This window comes from Hippocampus bargibanti, linkage group LG07 (assembly GCF_051943395.1).
Source record: "Hippocampus bargibanti isolate YZ-2025 linkage group LG07, ASM5194339v1, whole genome shotgun sequence".
Lineage (NCBI taxonomy): Eukaryota > Metazoa > Chordata > Actinopteri > Syngnathiformes > Syngnathidae > Hippocampus > Hippocampus bargibanti.
The window spans coordinates 5,379,746-5,399,229 of NC_142740.1; the positions used below are offsets into that span (position 1 = coordinate 5,379,746).

The 19,484-nt window shown below is 44.7% G+C and overlaps 1 protein-coding gene across 2 annotated transcripts; it reads left to right on the plus strand.

Moving 5' to 3' along the window:
• Nucleotides 1–719: 719 nt before the first annotated feature.
• Nucleotides 720–19,065, plus strand: lonp1 (lon peptidase 1, mitochondrial). Of its 2 annotated transcripts, none has more exons than XM_089000640.1 (21): nucleotides 720–1,215; nucleotides 3,395–3,483; nucleotides 3,552–3,671; nucleotides 4,589–4,748; nucleotides 4,842–4,955; nucleotides 5,634–5,695; nucleotides 6,024–6,153; nucleotides 6,229–6,312; nucleotides 6,406–6,474; nucleotides 7,777–7,928; nucleotides 8,001–8,139; nucleotides 9,723–9,901; nucleotides 9,971–10,058; nucleotides 10,140–10,262; nucleotides 11,912–12,028; nucleotides 12,143–12,283; nucleotides 14,089–14,254; nucleotides 15,220–15,303; nucleotides 15,655–15,782; nucleotides 15,872–16,036; nucleotides 18,086–19,065. In XM_089000640.1, exons 1-21 carry the CDS (start codon nucleotides 751–753, stop codon nucleotides 18,236–18,238), a joined length of 2,928 nt encoding a protein of 975 aa, XP_088856766.1. In that variant the 5' UTR covers nucleotides 720–750; the 3' UTR covers nucleotides 18,239–19,065. The 2 variants fall into 2 exon arrangements, with proteins under 2 accessions (XP_088856766.1, XP_088856767.1); XM_089000641.1 differs by lacking the exon at nucleotides 720–1,215 and adding an exon at nucleotides 1,819–2,254.
• The last annotated feature ends 419 nt before the right edge of the window (nucleotides 19,066–19,484 follow it).

Sequence of the window (19,484 nt, forward strand, 5' to 3'; positions counted from 1 at the left end):
AAAAAAAATCTAGTTATCCAGCCATCTAGCTAGCTATCTAGCTAGCTTGATATTTTCTATCATTTGCTATCTATTTGCTATCTAGCTGAGTAGCTATTTATCTATTAGCTATCTATTAGCTGTCTATTAGTTGGCTAGCTATCTATTTGAGTTACTTCCAGGTTGAGTGAACGCTGGTGTGTGTGGCTGCCGCTGCTCACCCACAAAAAACACCCACAGAAAAACGTTTTGAAAGGCGCTTACAAATGAAATTTATTATTGTTATTACGGCCCACCTGTAATAATAATAATAATAATAACAATAATAATAATAATAATAATAATAAATATTTTATTTCTAAGCACCTTTCAAAACTCTTACGGTCACTGTACAGTCACAGGATCTATTTTTCTAAGTAACTCAAATAGATAGAAAGCTAGTTAGCTAGGTAATAAACAGCTGCCCATATTCGTTTTAAAACCATTTTCATTTTATAAATTCAATATGTCAAATATTACTTGGGTAAAATCGTGGAATCCTGTGACTAAAGTGTCCTTGAGAGTTTTGAAAGTCGCGTATTTAATATATTATTGTGTATTATATTTAGTGTTACTCGGTAATCCTTAAAACATAACATCAGCGAGCATTTGTCGTGATGCCTTGGATGCCACTTTGCGAGGTTTGAAGACTATCGACCATGACAACTGCGACGTCATCACCACTGGCCGGAAAAGGGTTGCGCCCGCGCCGCAAAAAAGCGACCGGCAAACATGGCGGCGTGCGTGATGATGATGTTAAGAGCTTCGGGACTTGTTTACAGAAAGGCAACCCACGTCGTCCAAATCACCCGACCCGGGCACTTGAGGTCGGGCTTACGGCGGCCCGACGTACCGGGCTCGGTTCGAGAGTACAGCGGCGGACCTCGTCGCTGGACTCGCGTGACCGGCTTCCGTTCCGGCCTCCTCGGTTCCGGGTCACATCCTTGCCGCCCGAGAGGCTTCGGGAACAGGGCGAGCGGCGCGGGGTTCTCCGGGGAGGACGGCGCCGAGAGCGCCGGCGACTCGGGCGGGGAGGATTCTGGCGGCGGAGGCGGCGGCGAGGACGGAGGGGCGGCGTACGCCGGAACTCAGATGACGGCACTGACCACCATGACGGTGCCCGAGGTTTTCCCCAACGTGCCGCTGATCGCCGTGAGCAGGAACCCCGTCTTCCCAAGATTCATCAAGATCATCGAGGTGAGCAGGACGAGGAGAAAATGGAGGTGAAAAAGGAGGAGGAGAAGGAGGTGCTTTCAACTTTCAAGGACCGCATCGTCCAATGTTTATTTAGGAACCGTCTGTCATTGTCAACATGGCGGAGCGATCGCGTTTCACTGATGGAATTCGTTTATCAGCAATTTCAAGGGAATTAATATCGAAAAACTAACATGTCAGTGTCGTGTTTCGAATCTTTTCTGATCCGCTAAACTGAGTTGAGGAAGCTTCATGTTGGCCATAGTTGCGCTTGGCACCATTTTGTGGATTTCTTTTTGACAAAACGTTTTGCAATTAATTAGATAGCTATGTATATTATGGATCCCTTTTTCTTACAGATGACTCATCCGTCATCCGTTATATAATAAAGATTAGAAGGAAGACATCTTTCTATTAATGTGATATTGTCGGTTGCTTCCGTTGACAACCGGAATCGCTCGGAGTCAAATACCGCGAGACTTTGCGCGATGAAACGAGAAAACAAACATGGCAGCTCCCTTACGGCGCTTTTCGCCAGTAGATAATAATAATCCATTTCATTTGTAAGCGCCTTTCAAAACTCTCAAGGTCACTTTACAGTCACAGGATCAGGTTTTTTCTGTGGGTGAGCAGCGGCAGCAACACGCGCCAGTTTTCGCTCAACCCTTAAGTAACTCAAATAAATAAAAAGCTAGCGAGCGAATAGATAACTAATAGGTAGCGAATAGCCATCACCTAGTAAACTTGGCTAAACATCGTAGCATTTGTCACACTGTTGTCAAGATGTCGTGGAAGAGAGATACTGTCTTTGTGTTGTCATATTATTTGTTATTTAGTTTATTTGTGTTCTTTATGTAGACATTCGTATGCTATATTGTTATAAGTCTATTCTCTTTGTCTTTTCTGTCATACCGTACAATAGCTATCTGGCTAGCTATTAGCTATCTATTGTAGTGATGTGTCGTTCGCGAACGAGCCGGTTCTTAGAGCCGGATCTCTGAAGTGAACGAAGAGATCCGGTTCCTAACAACGAGCCGGAAATGTAAGCCGACTTTTTTTGTCCTCTATTCCCGCCCCCGGTCTTCGGTTAAAGCCGCTCGTGATTGGTCGACATCCGTGGTCGAGGAGGGAGGGGAGAGTTTCAGACGCACAGCAGTGAGGAGAAGGGGGGCCGGGGGGGGGGGGTAGCCTGGTGGACAAATAATAATAATAATCCATTTCATTTGTAGGCGCCTTTCAAAACTTTCGTGGTCACTTTACAGTCACTGCATCAGTTTTTCTGTGAGTGAGCAGCGGCAGCCACACGTGCCAGCATTCACTCAACCCGGAAATAACTCAGATAGAAAGCGAGCCAGCCAGCTAGCTATTAGATAGCCAACAGATAGCCAGCTAGCTAACCAATAGATAGCTAATAGATAGCCAGCTAACCAGCAAGATAGCTAACAAATAGCCAGCTAGCTAGATAGCTGATAATAATAATAATAATAATAATAATAATAATAATAATAATGCTATTATCATTCAATGATTATATTTTTTACTAGTTGGTATGATAGCATTATTAATATGAGTGACAGCTGATCATCAGACCAGAGTCACCACTGGGAAAGTCAAAGTTAGCATCTGCTAACTCTGCGCATATAAATCAAGCCATATAAATACAAATATTTTGATATAGTATATTTTTTTACATAAGCAATTTGTTTTTCACATAATTATACATGATTTTTGGTAGTTCATTAATTTAAGCATCAACAAAAAAAAACGAGGAGCCATTTAGGAGCCAAAAGAGCCGGATCTTTTTAGTTAGCCGAGCCAAAAGAGCCGGCTCTCTGAAAAGAGACGGAATTCCCATCACTAATCTATTGGCTAGCTAGCTAGCTTTCTATCTATTTGTCTTACTATTCTATTTGAGTTTATTCAGTGTGGAGTGAACGCTGGCGCCTGTGGCTGCCGCTGCTCACCCACAGAAAAACTGATCCTGTGACTGTAAAGTGACCTTGAGAGTTTTGAAAGGCGCTTAGAAATGAAATGGATTATTATTATTATTATTATTATTATTATTATTATTATTATTATTATTATTATTATTATTAATGATCATTGGGGCTTTTGCCACTGATAAATGTCGCCCGTTTGTCTTCTTTGAAAATGTCCGCTTGTGACGTTGTGCTTACGGCAGGTGAAAAACAAAAGCCTGATGGAGCTGCTGAGGAGGAAGGTTCGTCTGGCGCAGCCCTACGCCGGAGTTTTCCTCAAGAGAGACGACAAGTGCGTCCTGCCTGTCCCATCTGTCCATGTCCTCGACACGTCTACTGACCCGTTTGCGTATCTCGTAGTGACGATTCAGACGTGGTGGAATCCCTGGACGCCATCTACACCACGGGGACGTTTGTCCAGATCCACGAGATGCAAGACCTCGGGGATAAGTTGAGGATGATCGTCATGGGCCACCGCAGGTCAGATGAAAGAGGAGGGAGAAGCCTCTACAAATATCTATCGAGCTAGCTAGCTAGTTCTCTTTTTTTCTCAGCTAGCTGGCTAATCTCTTTCATCACAGGTGTCAAAGTCAAGGCCCGGGGGCAAAATGTGGCCCGCCATATAATTTATTCGGCCCGCGAAAGCAAATCAAACTTGTGAAATTCCATGCTCATCTATCGAGCGAGCGAACTAGCTAGTTCTCTTTCTTTTTAGCTAGCTGGCTAATCATGTTCATCACCGGTGTCAAATTCAAGGCCCGGGGGCCAAATGTGGCCCACCATATAGTTTTATTCGGCCCGCGAAAGCATATCAAACGTGCAAAATTTCATGCTCATCTATCAAGCGTGCTAGCTAGCTAGTTCTATTTCTATTCAGCTATCTGGCTAATCACTTGCATCACAGGTGTCTAAGTCAAGGCCCGGGGGCAAAATGTGGCCCGCCATATAATTTATTCGGCCCACGAAAGCAAATCAAACGTGTGAAATTCCATGCTCATTTATTGAGCTAGCTAGCGAGCTAACTAGCGATCGAGCTAGGTAGCGCTCTTTCTATTCAGTTAACTGGCTAATCCCTTTGACAGGTGTCAAAGTCGAGGATAGTCCATGCTCATCTATCGAGCGAGCTAGCTAGTTCTTTCTTTTCAGATAGCTGGCTAATCCCTCTCATCTCTGATGTCAAAAGTGAGGCCCGGGGTCCAAATGTGGCCCGCCATATGATTTTAGTCGGCCCGCGAAAGCAAATCAAACTTGTGAAATTCCATGCTCATCTATCAACCTAGCTAGCGAGTGAACTAGCTAGTTCTCTTTCTATTCAGCTAGCTGGCTAATTCCCCAAATTCTAAGCTGACGGGTATTCCTGTGCAAGCTTGGCTAACGAGCCACATGCTGCTTCACAGGATCCGCATCACCGGGCAACTGGAGGTGGAGCCGGAAGAAGAGGAGGAGATGGGCGAGCGAGAGACGGGGTCACCTGCGGGGTCATCCGAGTCGCAAAGCAAAGCCGCGTCGGGACGCAAGGCCAAACGTGGACGGCGGGAGGAGCAGATGGAGGACAAAGTGGGTCTCCGTGCGAGGGGGCTTCTGCTTTGTGGTCGTCGCTCATGTCGCATTTCGCTCATTTGAGCTTTCGGGGGTTGGGACGTGGTACAGATTGCCCAAGCCGACCTGATGCCCGAATTGCGGCCCCTCCCGTCGTCCGGCGTCCTCATGGTGGAGGTGGATAATGTCCTCCACGAGAACTTCACCGTCACGGAGGAAGTCAAGGTACACCAATGCAATTGTGATCAAAACATTAAAAAAAAAATGTTTGTCCAAGTGCACAATTAAGATCACGCCTGTGTCACGTCAAAACATTTCCTTATTTATCTAGCTATCCAGCTAGCTAGCTAGCTAGCTATTAGCTATCTATTGGCTAGCTAGCTTTCTATCGTTTTGAGTTACCTCCAAGTTGAGTCAACGCTTGGCGCGGCAGCCACACGCGCCAGCTATTTATCTATTGGCTGGCTGGCTATCTATTAGCTATCTATCCAGCTGGCATGCTGGCTTGCTATTAGCTATCTATCCAGCTGGCTGGCTATCTGTTGGATATCTATATGTTAGCAAGCTGGTTGGCTGGCTATCTATTGGCTATCTAGCTAGCTATCTATCCAGCTATCTAGCTATCTATTAGCTATCTGTTAGCTGGCTGGCTATCTGTTGGCTAGCTGGCTGGCTATCTATTGGCTAGCTAGCTAGCTTTCTCTCTATGTGAGTTACATCCGGGTTGAGTGAACACTGGCGTGTGTGACTGCCGCTGCTCACCCACAGAAAAACTTATCCTGTGACTGTAAAGTGACCTTGAGAGATTTGAAAGGCGCTTAGAAATTAAATGGATTATTATGATGATGATGATTATTATTATTATTATTATTATTATTATTATTATTATTATTTCCTGTACAGGCGCTGACGGCCGAGATTGTCAAGACCATCCGTGACATCATCGCGCTCAACCCCCTCTACAGGTCACTTTGGGTGCATGTTGCTCATAACTCAAATAAATAAAAAGCTATCTAGCCAGCTAGCTATTAGATAGCCAATAGATAGCCAACCAGCCAATCAGCTTTTCGATATCTATCCAACAGATAGCCAGCCAGCTGGATAGATAGCGAATAGATAGTCAGCTAGCTAGCCATATAGCTAATAGATAGCCAGCTAGCTCGCTAATAGATAGCCAGTAGATATGTTTTGTGTGCGAGAATGTGGTTGCGTGTGCAACGTTGTCTTTGGACCATCACGTGTCACGTGTGTTGTTGCCTGAGGCTAACATGCTAACGCGCGCCGGCGCCTCAGGGAGTCGGTTCTGCAGATGATGCAGGCGGGCCAGCGCGTGGTGGACAACCCCATCTACCTGAGCGACATGGGCGCCGCTCTCACGGGGGCCGAGTCGCACGAGCTGCAGGACGTCCTGGAGGAAACCAAGGTAAGCTGCCGTCCCGGACCTTCGCCTTCCCACATGAAACCCGAATAACACCCGCTTGCTTGCGTGCGGGCGCAGATCCCCAAGCGCCTCTACAAGGCTCTGTCGCTGCTCAAGAAGGAGTTTGAGCTCAGCAAGCTGCAGCAGCGTCTGGGCCGAGAGGTGAGCGCCTCCCAAAAAGCCTACGCGTGGCTTCCTTCCAGGCGTCCGTCCGTGCGCTGAAGGCCTCCTGCGCCTTCGTTGTCCGTCTGCCAGGTGGAGGAGAAGATCAAGCAGACGCACAGGAAGTACCTCTTGCAGGAGCAACTCAAGATCATCAAGAAGGTGACACAGTCCGTGCGTGGCGAGCCGTGCATTTGACGCCGAGGCTTTCAGTCGCGCTATGTCCGAATCAAACCCTTATGAACTCATTCACCGCTAGACATTAATGTGTCCACTCCAGTAGTGATGGGAGTTGCGGCTCTTTTCAGAGAGCCGGTTCTTTTGGCTCGGCTCACTATAAAGATCCGGCTCTTTTGGCTCCCGAATGGCTCTTCAGTTTGTATGTTTTTTCGTTGCTTAAATTATATAACTACCAAAAATCATGTCAAATTATGTGAAAAATATGTAAAAAATACACTATATCAAATATTTGTATTTATATGTGCACAGAGTTAGTGGATTCTGATGATCAGCTGTCACGAATTTGCTTTTCATAATAATAATGCTATTATACCAAGTAGTAAAAAATATCATAATTGAATAATAATAACAGCAGAATGTGATAACATTTGTCCACCTGTCTACCCTAACCCCCTGCCCCCTTCTCATTACTGCGTGTGTCTGTAATTCTCCCCGCCCTCCTCTACCACGGATATCGACCAATCACGTGCGGCTTTAACTGAAGACCGGGGGCGGGGAATAGAGGACAAAAGAACTCTGCTCCCATTTCCGGCTCCTAAGAATTCATGGAGAAAATAGCATTCGCATCAGTCTGTGATTCAGATATTTTTAGGCCAGCAGAGAAGGCCTTGCAGGCCCTGACCACACAATTTCGAAAGATTTCGGAAGAATTCATGGACAAAATAGTGTTAGCATCAGTCTATGTTTCAGATATTTTTAGGCCAGCAGAAAAAGGCCTTGCAGGCCCTGACAACCAAAAAGACAATTTGAAAATTTCAGAAGAATTCATGGACAAAATGGTATCATCATCAGTCTGTGATTCATATATGTCAAGGCCAACAGAGAAGGCCTTGCAGGCCCTGACAACCAACAAGACAATTTGGAATGATTTCAAAAGAATTCATGGACAAAATAGCATTCGCATCAGGCTGTGATTCAGATATTTTTAGGCCAGCAGAGAAGGCCTTGCAGGCCCTGACAACCGACAAGACACTTTGGAATGATTTCAAAAGAATTCTTGGACAAAATAGCATTTGCATCAGTCTGTGATTCAGATATTTTTAGGCCAGCAGAGAAGGCCTTGCAGTCCCTGACGCTCCACCACTGGTTTGAGACGAAAAGCCAATGTCCACTCATATAACACCTCTTTCAACTTCCATCGGTGAAATAGAGAAGGAACCTCCAAACCAACCCAGGACTTTGTCCGCAAATGTCTGACGCGAAGGTTCCCCGTGTCTGGTGCAGGAGTTGGGTCTGGAGAAGGAGGACAAGGAAGCCATCGAGGAGAAGTTCCGTGAGCGTCTGAAGAACCGAACGATCCCTCAGCACATCATGGACGTGATCAACGAGGAGCTGACCAAGATGGCCCTGCTGGACAACCACTCCTCGGAGTTCAAGTGAGCCCGCCCCCTCAGTCTGGACGGACCTCCAGGGCGAGTCCAACCGTGTCTTGACGTTTGTCTTTTTAGCGTGACCCGAAACTACCTGGACTGGCTCACCAGCATGCCCTGGGGCACCAACAGCGAGGAGAACCTGGCGTTGGACAGAGCCAAGGAGGTTCTGGAGGAAGATCATTATGGGATGGATGATGTGAAGAAACGCATTTTGGTCAGTCCCCCATGCATGTTGTCTTGGGTAGATTAGATGAGATGAGCCTTTATTTGTCTCACAGTGGACAAATTGAAATTTCACAGCAGCAAAAACAAAATACAGGTAACATCCGACTTGCGACCGAGTTCCGTTCCGACCAAACGGTCGTAAGTCGAAATGGTCATAAGTCGAAATCCATTCAAAATGTTGAATAGAGACTCGGAGGCTAAATAACACGGGTATGTACGGGTCTGGAGGTCATGGTCGTAAGTACGAGTGGTCGTAGGTCGAGCTGGTCGTAAGTCGGATGTTACGCTGCTGTAAAGGCAACCACTCTCGCGGCAGCCATCTTGAAATCAAAACAACAAAAAAACTAAATAACAAATAATGTGACACAACACAAAAAAGACACAGACAGCCCATCTTAAGTACTTGCTGTACCCTCTTTGTGACATGAAGCAGTTCTACATAATCAAAGCGTCCTTTTCACCAATGGATCAGGGATGTCATGGTGAAATGTGCTCGTCTGCTACAAGCTAAATGTTGACAGCAAACATGAAGCTGTAGCATCCATTGGCGAACAGAGATTGTCTCACATACGTCAATCCACTTCAATTCCAAGCCGCGACCGTTTCACATGCGCATCGGCCCAAAAAAAGCACAATGGCCCCAGCGACATTCCTCCTAAATCAAAAACAGTGCTGCTTCCTGGCATTGATTCCATCCGCTGCATCTTTTGCGAATGGGTAGCTAATAAATAGCTAATAGATAGCCAACAGCTATCCAGCGAACAGCCAGTCAGCTAGACCGCTAACAGCTAGCTAATGGATAACTAATAAATAGCTAATAGATAGCTAGCCAGATATCTTTTTTCATTTATTTAGTACATCCTTGCACTTTGTGACTACTAGTCTATATAATAATAATAATAATAATAATAATAATCTTTTCCTTTGGGCTTTTCCCTTCTTGGGGTCGCCACAGCGAATCAGTGTCCTCCATCTTGAGAGGTTTGATCCGCATATTTGTTTTGGCCAAGCTTTTACGTCGGATGCCCTTCCTGACACAACCCTCTGCATTTATCCGGGCTTGGGACCGGCACAAGAAGACTTATGTCCCTTTGTGGCTACAGAACAAGCAACTCGATTAAAGAAATAAAAATAATCATAATAATATATTTTCTCTGGCTGTTTGCTGGCTAGCTGTTGGCTATCTATTAGCTATTTATTAGCTATACTTTAGCTGTTAGCTGTCTAGCTGGCTGGCTGTAATCTGTCTAGCCGGCTAGCTGTTGGCTATCTATTCACTATTTATTTGCTAGTTAGCTTTCTATCTATTTGAGTTACTACCTGGCTGGCTAGCTAGCTATCTAGGTATCTGTTAGCTATCAATTGATTAGCTAGCTAGCTTTCTATCTATTTGAGTTACTTCGGAGTTGGGTGAACGCTGGCGCGTGTGGCTGGCTGCCACTGCTCACCCACAAAGAAAAACTTTATCCTGTGACTGTAAAGTGACCTTGAGAGTTTTGAAAGGCGCTTAGAAATCAAATTTATTATTATTATTATTATTATTATTATTATTATTATTATTATTATTGACAGGAATTCATCGCGGTCAGTCAGCTGCGAGGGTCCACGCAGGGCAAGATCCTGTGCTTCTACGGCCCCCCCGGGGTGGGCAAGACCTCCATCGCCCGCTCCATCGCCCGCGCCCTCAACCGCCAGTACTTCCGCTTCAGCGTTGGCGGCATGACGGACGTGGCGGAGATCAAAGGACACAGGTGGGAAGGGACCCCGACACGATCTCGGCGGGACCCTCTTCGCTAACCGGCGGGTGGGCTCATCCTCAGGAGGACCTACGTGGGGGCCATGCCTGGGAAGATCATCCAGTGCCTCAAGAAAACCAAAACGGAGAACCCCTTGGTTCTGATCGATGAGGTGCGGCAGGTTTTAGTTTAGGGGGGGGGGGTCGGTTCCAATCAGGTGTTCAGACCCCGCCCCCTCTTGCGTCGGTCCCAGGTGGACAAGATGGGTCGCGGGTATCAGGGCGACCCGTCTTCGGCTCTGCTGGAGCTTCTGGACCCCGAGCAGAACGCCAACTTCCTGGACCACTACTTGGATGTTCCTGTGGATCTTTCCAAGGTGGGAAGGCGTCACACGGCCTTCTCCGGGGCCACCTAAGGCGTCGCACGGCCTTCTACGGGCCACTTAGCCTCATTTTAGTTTTTTTGTTAAACACTAGCAGCAAATGAATTTCTCTTACGGCAAAATAAATAAACTTAAAGGACAACCGACGTCCATTCTTTGTTTCTTAACTGACATCAGAAAAACGTTTTATAGCATCTAAAATACCCAAAACACGCAGTATGATATTTTTATTCAAATGCAAAACACCATAAAAATGACTTAAAGTGTCCAAAATCTGCAAAAAATTGAGCTGCGAATTGGATATTTTCAGAAAGTCCCCCCACCCCAGTTCGTGAGGTCACGCCAAGACGTCTTGCATTGCTCGTAAATCAAAACAATGGCTTCAGATTGGGAGAAGATGCTTTCTTGTTACACATCCAGTTAGGAATATGATTGAAATAGTTCTGAAGAGGAAAGCATACATGTTTGCAATCCATTAAAGAATTTATTCCATGCCATTTTGAGGCAACATTGGGGAGAAACTATCACCAGAAAAGAGGCACAAAATGGCGACTTCCTGTGGCCACCTCCGCTTCCACAGGCTGATAAATTCCTTATATGGCGCTTGGACGCCCTCTTCTGGCCTTCTGGCGGCTTTTAGGTGCAACACGAGGTCCCCAGACCAAACAAGTGCAGCAAAATACATTGACGTGATGGAAGGACCGCTACAATGCGTCTTTTTTTACGGTCAGGGGCGGCCCTTTAGTGACGTCACGTACGGACTCGTCACCAACTCAAAAACAAGTAGAAGTCATTTGAAGCCATTTTACAAATTATGGACACAACTTGTCCGGAGACGCCGGTTGTCCTTTAAATTTATTAGATTGAAATATTTTGTCTCTGCAGATTCGGCTGGCTATCTATTAGCCGTCTAGCTAGCTGTCAAGCTGTCTATTAGCTATCTATCCGGCTAGCTGGCAATCTAATAGCTGGCTATATATTAGCTATCTCGCTGGCTATCTATTGGCTATCTATCCAGCTGGCTAGCTATCTATTTTATATCTATAAGCAAGCTAGTTAGCTGGCTATCTAGCTAGCTATCTGGCTATCTGTTAGCTATCTATCCAGCTAGCTAGCTCTTTATTAGCTGGCTTTCTTGTTAGATGGCTATCTATTAGCTGTCTATTAGCTAGGTAGCGATATATTCGCTGTCTAATCGCTAACTAGCTAGCTTGTTACTCATTTTAGTTATTCCAGGTTGAGTGAACTGTAAAGTGACCTTGAGAGTTTTGAAAGGCTCGCTACCTAGCTCTAGCTATCTATTTGCTATCTATTAACTATCTGACTAGCTAGCTGGCTACCTAGCTAGCGATCTATTTGCTATCTATTTGCTATCTAACTAGATATATGGCTACCTAGTTATCTATCTGTTTTGCTATCTATTCGCTATCTAACTACATAGCTAGCTATCTATTAGTTATCTATTAGCTAGATAGCCAGCTAGCTTTCTAGCTATTTGAGTTAGTTCCCGGTTGAGTGAACGCTGGCATCTGTGACTGTAAAGTGACCTTGAGAGTTTCAAAAGGCGATTACAAATCACATGGATTATTATTATTATTATTATTATTATTATTATTATTATTTTGCTCTGAACGTGTTTGCAGGTTTTGTTCATCTGCACGGCCAACGTGACCGACACCATCCCAGAACCTCTCCGAGACCGCATGGAGATGATTAACGTGTCGGGATACGTGGCTCAGGAAAAACTGGCTATCGCCGAGGTAACCTGATGGATTCTTTGACGTGGTGATGATCTGGAACGGGACCCTGGTTGGGAAACCCCCCGGTGGTGTCCATGATGATGATGTTCCTTTCCTCCCCGCCGTGATCTCCAGCGTTACCTCGTCCCTCAGTTGCGCTCACTTTGCGGTCTGAGTGAGGAAAAGGCGTCCATCTCGCCAGAAGCGCTCGGTCTCCTGATCCGACAGTACTGCAGAGAGTCCGGCGTCAGGAACCTGCAGAAACAAGTGGAGAAGGTCAGTGGACCCAAACAAAGTCCTCTCAACCGCGACATTCTCCGGGTTTTTGTGAGATCAGGGTCAAAAAGCGTCAGGAACCTGCAGAAACAGCTGGAAAAGATCAATAGACCCGACCAAAGTCCTTTCAACCGCGACATTCTGCGGGTTTTCGTGAAATCAGGGTCATATAGGGTCAGGAACCTGCAGAAACAGGTGGAGAAGGTCAGTGGACCCAAAAGAAGTCCTCTAAACCGTGACATTCTCCGGGTTTTCGTGAGATCAGGGTCAAATAGCCTTGTTTCCTGTCAATGATTTGCAATTGTCATAAATTATATAATCATTTGATTGGATTTGGATTGACCTTTATTGCTCTCGCACATTTCACGACATCCAAGTGATGAAAGGTAGAGGAAAGGAAGAAGTAGAAAAACAAAATACAGGAGCTGCTGTCAAGGCAGCCACTCTCGCGGCGCCATTTGGAAGTCAAACCAACTACCAAAAAGCTAAATAACTGATAATATGACAAGACAACGACACCGAGAGTCATTCATTCTTCAGTCCTTGCTGTAACCTCTTTGTGACATGAAGCAGTTCTAGAAGAGGAGAGGATCAAAGCGTCCTTTTCACCAGTGGAGCAGGGACGGCATGGTGGAATGTGCACGTCTGCAACAAGCTAAATGTTAAAAGCAAAAACACAAAGCTGCAGCCTCCATTGAAGAAAAGAGACTGACTCCCATCTCCTGTCCCACGTCAATCCACTTCAATTCCAACCAGCGACCGTTACACATACACATCGGCGTTACTTTCTCCTCATCGTGGACTCCGCAAGCCATTACAGTGATACCTCAGCTTTCCGAACTTAATTGGTTCCCAGAAAGTGTGTGTGTAAGGCGAAAAGTGTCTTCCAAACATTTATTTCCCATAAGAAACCATTAAAATGAGAAGAATCCGTTCCCAGGTCCCCATAAAGCATAATATTCTACGAAATAAGCCTTAAAACTACACAGAATATACTTGCGTATAATAAATTAAAAACAGTATAATAAATTGTACTGTATATTAAAGTGGTTTTATTGTCCTTTGTGATGGTCGTTCATGTTGTTGCCTCTTGATGATATCCGAGTGAAGTTGCCGTGCTTTCTGGGCGATAATACCCTCTGAGGACTCACACTGTCCCCTGCTAGCTGCTTTTCCTTAATCCGAATCAACATAAGTTTTTCAACCTCTTCTATTGCCTGAGAATGTTGCTTAGACAACACAGAAACACCCTTAGCCACACGTAGCAATGGTCGACTTATTGGATATTGGATATGCCTTTATTAGTCTCACAGTGGAGAAATTTACATTCTTCTTAGCGTACTGATACTGGGACGCTATGTCACACAAACGCACACCTCGTTGGTGGTTTTCGATGACTTTTTCGATGATTTCCTTCTTCGGCTCGACCATCATTGGTGCCTGTGGTGGGGTCTTTTTCGGTCTCAAAATAGCAAAAGTACTCCACTCCATAACAAACAACATCTGCATTCAAATAGGGTGTGGAAAACTAGTCCGCCAGGCACCGTGTGGTTTGGTTCGTTTGCCGAAAACTAGTTCGCATGCCAAGATTGTAATTCTCGTGAATTTAATGTTCCTAAAGCGAACAGTTTGTGAGCTAAAGCGTTCGTAAGATGAGGTATCACTGTATTTGCTTTCGCGGGCCAAATGAAATGATGCAGTGGGCCAGATTTGGCCCCCGGGCCTCGACTTTGACACCGATGGATTAGAGCGAGCAGAGATAGTAGTGGAAATCGATCTTATCTACGGTGTGTTGTTGGGGCCAGGTTTTCCGTAAAGTGGCCTTCGCCATCGTCAGCGGGCAGCAGGAAGTGGTCAACGTCTCCCCGGACAACCTTCAGGACTACGTCGGGAAACCGCTTTTCACCGTGGACAGGATGTATGACGTCACCCCGCCGGGAGTGGTCATGGGGCTGGCCTGGACTGCCATGGGTGAGACACACACACACACACACACACACACGCACAACACAAAGCTAGCTGTTGGCTATCTGGCTATCTATTCGCTATTTATTTGCTATCCATTACCTAGCTGGCTATCTATTAGCTATTTATTAGCTATCTGGCTAGCTATTAGCTGTCTATCTGTTGGCTATCTGGCTATCTATTCGCTATTTATTTGCTATCCATCAGCTAGCTAACTAGCTAGCTAGCTGTTAGCTGTCTAGCTGACTGGCTGTAAGCTGTCTAGCGGGCTAGCTGTTGGCTATATGGCTATCTATTAGCTATTTATTTGCTATCATTAGCTAGCGAGCTATTAGCTATCTAGATGACTGACTGTAAGCTGTCTAGCTGTTGGCTATCTGGCTATCTATTCGCTATTTATTTGCTATCCATTAGCTAGCTAGCTATTAGCTGTCTAGCTGATTGACTCTAAGCTGTCGAGACATTATGTTGCTCACTTAATCCTTATTCTGCAATCTAGCTGGCTATCGAGCTGGGTACCTAGTGAGCAATCTATTTGCTAGCTATCTATCTACCTATTTATCTAGCCCTCGGTATGCTAGCAAAATGTATCCTATGAATGGTTATCTGGCTATCTATTATCTATTTATTTGATATCCATTAGCTATCTAGCTAGCCATTAGCTATCTAGCTGACTGACTGTAAGCTGGCTAGCTGTTGGCTACCTGGCTATCTATTTGCCTTTTATTTGCTATCCATTAGCTAGGTAGCTAGCTTTCCATGTATTGGAGTTACTTTGGGGTTGAGTGAACGCTGGCGCATGTGGCTGCCACTGCTCACCCACAGAAAAACTTTATCCTGTGACTGTAAAGTGACCTTGAGAGTTTTGAAAGACACATATAAATTAAATGTATTATTATTATTATTATTATTATTATTATTATAGTCATTATTATTATTAAGTCACGCTACGGACGTTGTTGTGTGAGCAGGAGGTTCAACTCTGTTCATTGAGACGTCGGTGCGCCGTCCCCCCGTCAAAGACGGCAAAGGAGAAGGTTCTCTGGAGGTCACAGGTGAGAAAACCGCTACTTGGCAGCATCCTTCACTTGTCGGTCCACTCGTGTATTTTGCTCCCTTTGACCCAAGCCCCTCCCCCAGCTGATGGTCGCTTATCTGACCAAACAGTCATAAGTCAAAACGGTCGTAAGTCGAATTCCATTCAAAATGTTGAATAGAGACTCAGAGGCTCAATGACTCGCAACCCCCCCCCTCTGATGCCATCACACAGTTGATTGCTGTGTGGGTGCGTGACATGTTGGCTGGCCAAAATTGTAGTACGCGTCACGGTCGTAAGTACGGGCATTCGTAACTTGCACCGGTCGTAACTTGGATGTTACCTGTATTTTCCCTCCACCCTCCTTTAGGCCAGCTGGGCGACGTCATGAAAGAAAGCGCCAAAATCGCCTGGACCTTCGCCAGGTCCTTCCTACAGCAACAAGAACCAGAAAACGACTTCCTGCTCAACTCTCACCTGCACCTTCACGTTCCGGAGGTGACGACAACCAAACAATGACGGGCGTTGGGGGGTTAACATCTCCCCCTGCTGGCGTGGTTTCATCATCTTTGATTTCCTGGCGCCAGGGTGCCACCCCCAAAGACGGCCCGAGCGCCGGCTGCACCATCGTCACCGCCCTGCTGTCCCTGGCGACCGCTCGGCCGGTGCGTCCGAATGCCGCCATGACGGGGGAGGTTTCCCTGACGGGCAAGATCCTTCCCGTGGGAGGCATCAAGGAGAAAACCATCGCGGTGGGTCTCGCGCGTGTCCGCTTTGGCCTTTTTTGGGCCACTTTGGCCTTTTGTGACTTGTGGCCCACATGCGGGCCACTTGTTAGCCGGATTTGGGCCACCTGTCCCTCCTTTTTGTGACATCCATGTTGCAGTCATTTTCCCTCAGGCGCTATCGATGAATTTTCTCTTCTCCTTTCTGTGCGTATGTTCAGTGATACCTCAGCTTACGAACGCTTTAGCTCACGAACTTTTCACCTTATGAACATTAAATTCGTTAGCATATAGTCTTGGTTGACAAACTAGTTTTCGGCAGACGAACTAAACCATGCGGTGTGCCACGGTAGCTGCCGGACTGCTTTTCCACACCCCCTTTCTTTGAGTGCGGACATGGTTTGTTATCGAGTGTAGTAGTTTTGCTATTATATGAGCGAAAAAGACCCCAACACAGGCTCGTGCTAAGCCGAAGAAGACACAGAAGAAGGAAATCATCGAAAAACACCAACGAGGTGTGCGTTTGTGTGACTTAGCGTCCCAGTACCAGTACGCTAAGTTGCTACTTGTGGCTAAGGGTGTTTCTGTGTTGTCTAGGCAACGGTCTCAGGCATTGTTTTGAAGGTCTTATTTCTTTTTATTTATCTAGCTATCCAGCAGTCCATCTATCTAGCTGGCTGTAGGGCTGTCTGGCGAGCTATCTAGTTAGCTATCTAGGTGGCTACCTAGCGAGATAGCTATTTGCGATCTAGCTGGATTGCTATGTAGCTAGTTATCTAGCTGGGTAGCTATCTATATATTTGCTATCTAGTTGACCATCTAACTAGCGATCTATCTATTATTATAATAATACTAATACATTAGCTAGCTCGCTTTCTAGCCGAGTAACTTAGCTATCTAATTAGCTGTCTATTAGCTATCGAACTTTCTATCTGAGTTACTTCCGGGTTAAGTGAAGGCCTATCTATCTGTTAGCTATCTATTAGCTAACTAGCTTTCTAGCCGAGTTACTTCCGGGTTGAGTGAACGCTTATCCTGTGACTGTAATGTGACCTTGAGAGTTTTAAAAGGCGTTTATAAATGAAGTTTATTGTTATGATTGGCTAGTCACATGATATGTTAGTATTAGATATCTATCTATTAGCTAGCTAGCTTTCTGTCTACATTATTTGAGTTATTCCGGGTTGAGTGAACGCTGGCCCGTGTGGCTTCCACTGCCCACCCACAGAAAAACTTATCCTGTAACTGAAAAGTGACCTTGAGAGTCTTGAAAGGCGCTTATAAATGAAATGTATTATTATTATTATTATTATTATTATTATTATTATTATTATTGAATAATAACTACTGTAATAAATAAATAATAAATACTGTGTGAGTGAGGCTATTATCGCTCAGAAAGCTTGACAACTTCACTTGGATATCATCAAGAGGTAACTACCTCCACGACCATCACAAAGGTCAATAAAACCACTTTATTATAGTACATATACTATAGTATTATAGTGTACAGTTTATTTCTTTAATTACAATACAATATCACATTTATTATACATAAAAAATGTATATTTTGTGTAGTTTTCAGGCTCATTTCATGAAAATGATGTTTTATGGGGACCTGGGAACGGATTATTCTCATTTTAATGGTTTCTTATGTAAAATAAATGTTTGGAAGACGAACTTTTCACCTTACACACTCTTTCTGGGAACCAATTAAGTTCGTAAGCTAAGATATCACTGTATAAACCGCTATTTGAAAAGCACTTTGAAATTAAATGTAATATTATTATATTTTTTTTCCGCGTTGGATCAAATCGATGCGGACGGCACTGTAATAATAATAATAATAATAATAATAATAATAAAAATAATAATGATAATGATGCTAATAATTATTATAATAATAATAATAATATATTTCTGACGCAACGAGTGTGTTTTTCACTCGATTCAACCAAAGATGGCATCTGGAGTGGCATGAAATCTAATGTCGGTTCTGACGAGTGTCGTCACTTGGGGGGGGCGAGAGCCACAGCGGCGGTTCAACCTCATTTTTTTTCTATCTTCCACCGGCAGGCGCGGCGCGCCGGGGTGACGTGCATCATCTTGCCGGCGGAGAACAGGAAGGACTTCTCGGACTTGGCCGACTACATCACGGAAGGTTTGGAGGTCCACTTTGTCGACCACTACAGTCAAATCTACCCGGTGGTCTTCCCTCAGCAGTCCTAAGCGCCTCCTCTGCGCCGGGTACTTTTTAAAAAATGTCCGCCGAGTCTCGTTTGTTGGGCGGCGGCGCGACTGACGTGGCGACAGCGGACCAACAGGAAGCTGCGATGTCACCCGTTTGCCGGACCGGACGGCCATTGCTTCCTTTTTGATGATGCACTGTGGACAAACTGGTCATCAGATCATATTTTTTATTCTCTACTCTTGTCATTGTATGATTGAGTAAATACAATATAAAATTTATGATGGAAACCAAATATAATATTTCCATTACAGTGATACCTAGGCTTTAAATGCTTTAGCTAGCAAACTTTTCGCCTTACGAACGTTAAATTTGCCAGAATATCATCTTGGCATACATACTAGTTTTCGCCCCTTTGAGTGCAGACCTGGTTTGTTATCAAGTGGAGTACTTTTGCTGCTATTGGACCGAAAAAGACCCCGCCAACCACAGGCTAGTGTGAAGCCGAAGAGGACACGAAACAAAATGACGGTCGCGCAGACGAAGGAGATCATCATACGCATCATCATCGCAGGGGACAGTATGAGTGAGGGTATTATCGCCAAGAAAGCACGGCAACTTCACTTGTATATCATCAAGAGGCAACTAAGTCAACGCCCATCACAAAAGTCAATAAAACCACTTTATTAAACAGTAGAGTTTATTTATTTAAATACAATACAATATAACATTTATTATACATAAAATAAGCTCTATTTTGTGTAGTTTTAAGGTTTATTTCATAGAAAATTACTTTTGATGAGGACCTGGGAACGGATTATTCTCATTTTAATGGTTTCTTATGGGAAATAAATGTTTGGAAGACAAACTTTTTGACTTACACACACTTTCTGGGAGCCAATTAAGTTCGTAAGCTGAGGTGTGAATGTATTTTGTGTAGTTTTAAGGCTTATTTAGTCAAAAAAATGTTTTTGGGGGATTTGGGAAAGGATTATTCTCATTTTAATGGTTTCTTATGGGAAATAAATGTTTGGGAGACAAACTTTTTCCCTTGCACACACTTTCTGGGAACTAAGTTCGTAAGCTGAGGTATCACTGTGCTTTTTTTAATAGCAAACGTACTTGCACGTTTTACAGGAAGTTCTGACATTACAATATCGAAATGTGAATCTGGCTTTTATTTAAAAATGTTCTTTTAAAATGATCCAAAATCGCAGTCATAATGGAGAACAACAATTCTAATTGTAAACATCGATGAGGCGAAAAAGCGCTTCCAAAGTGCTGGCG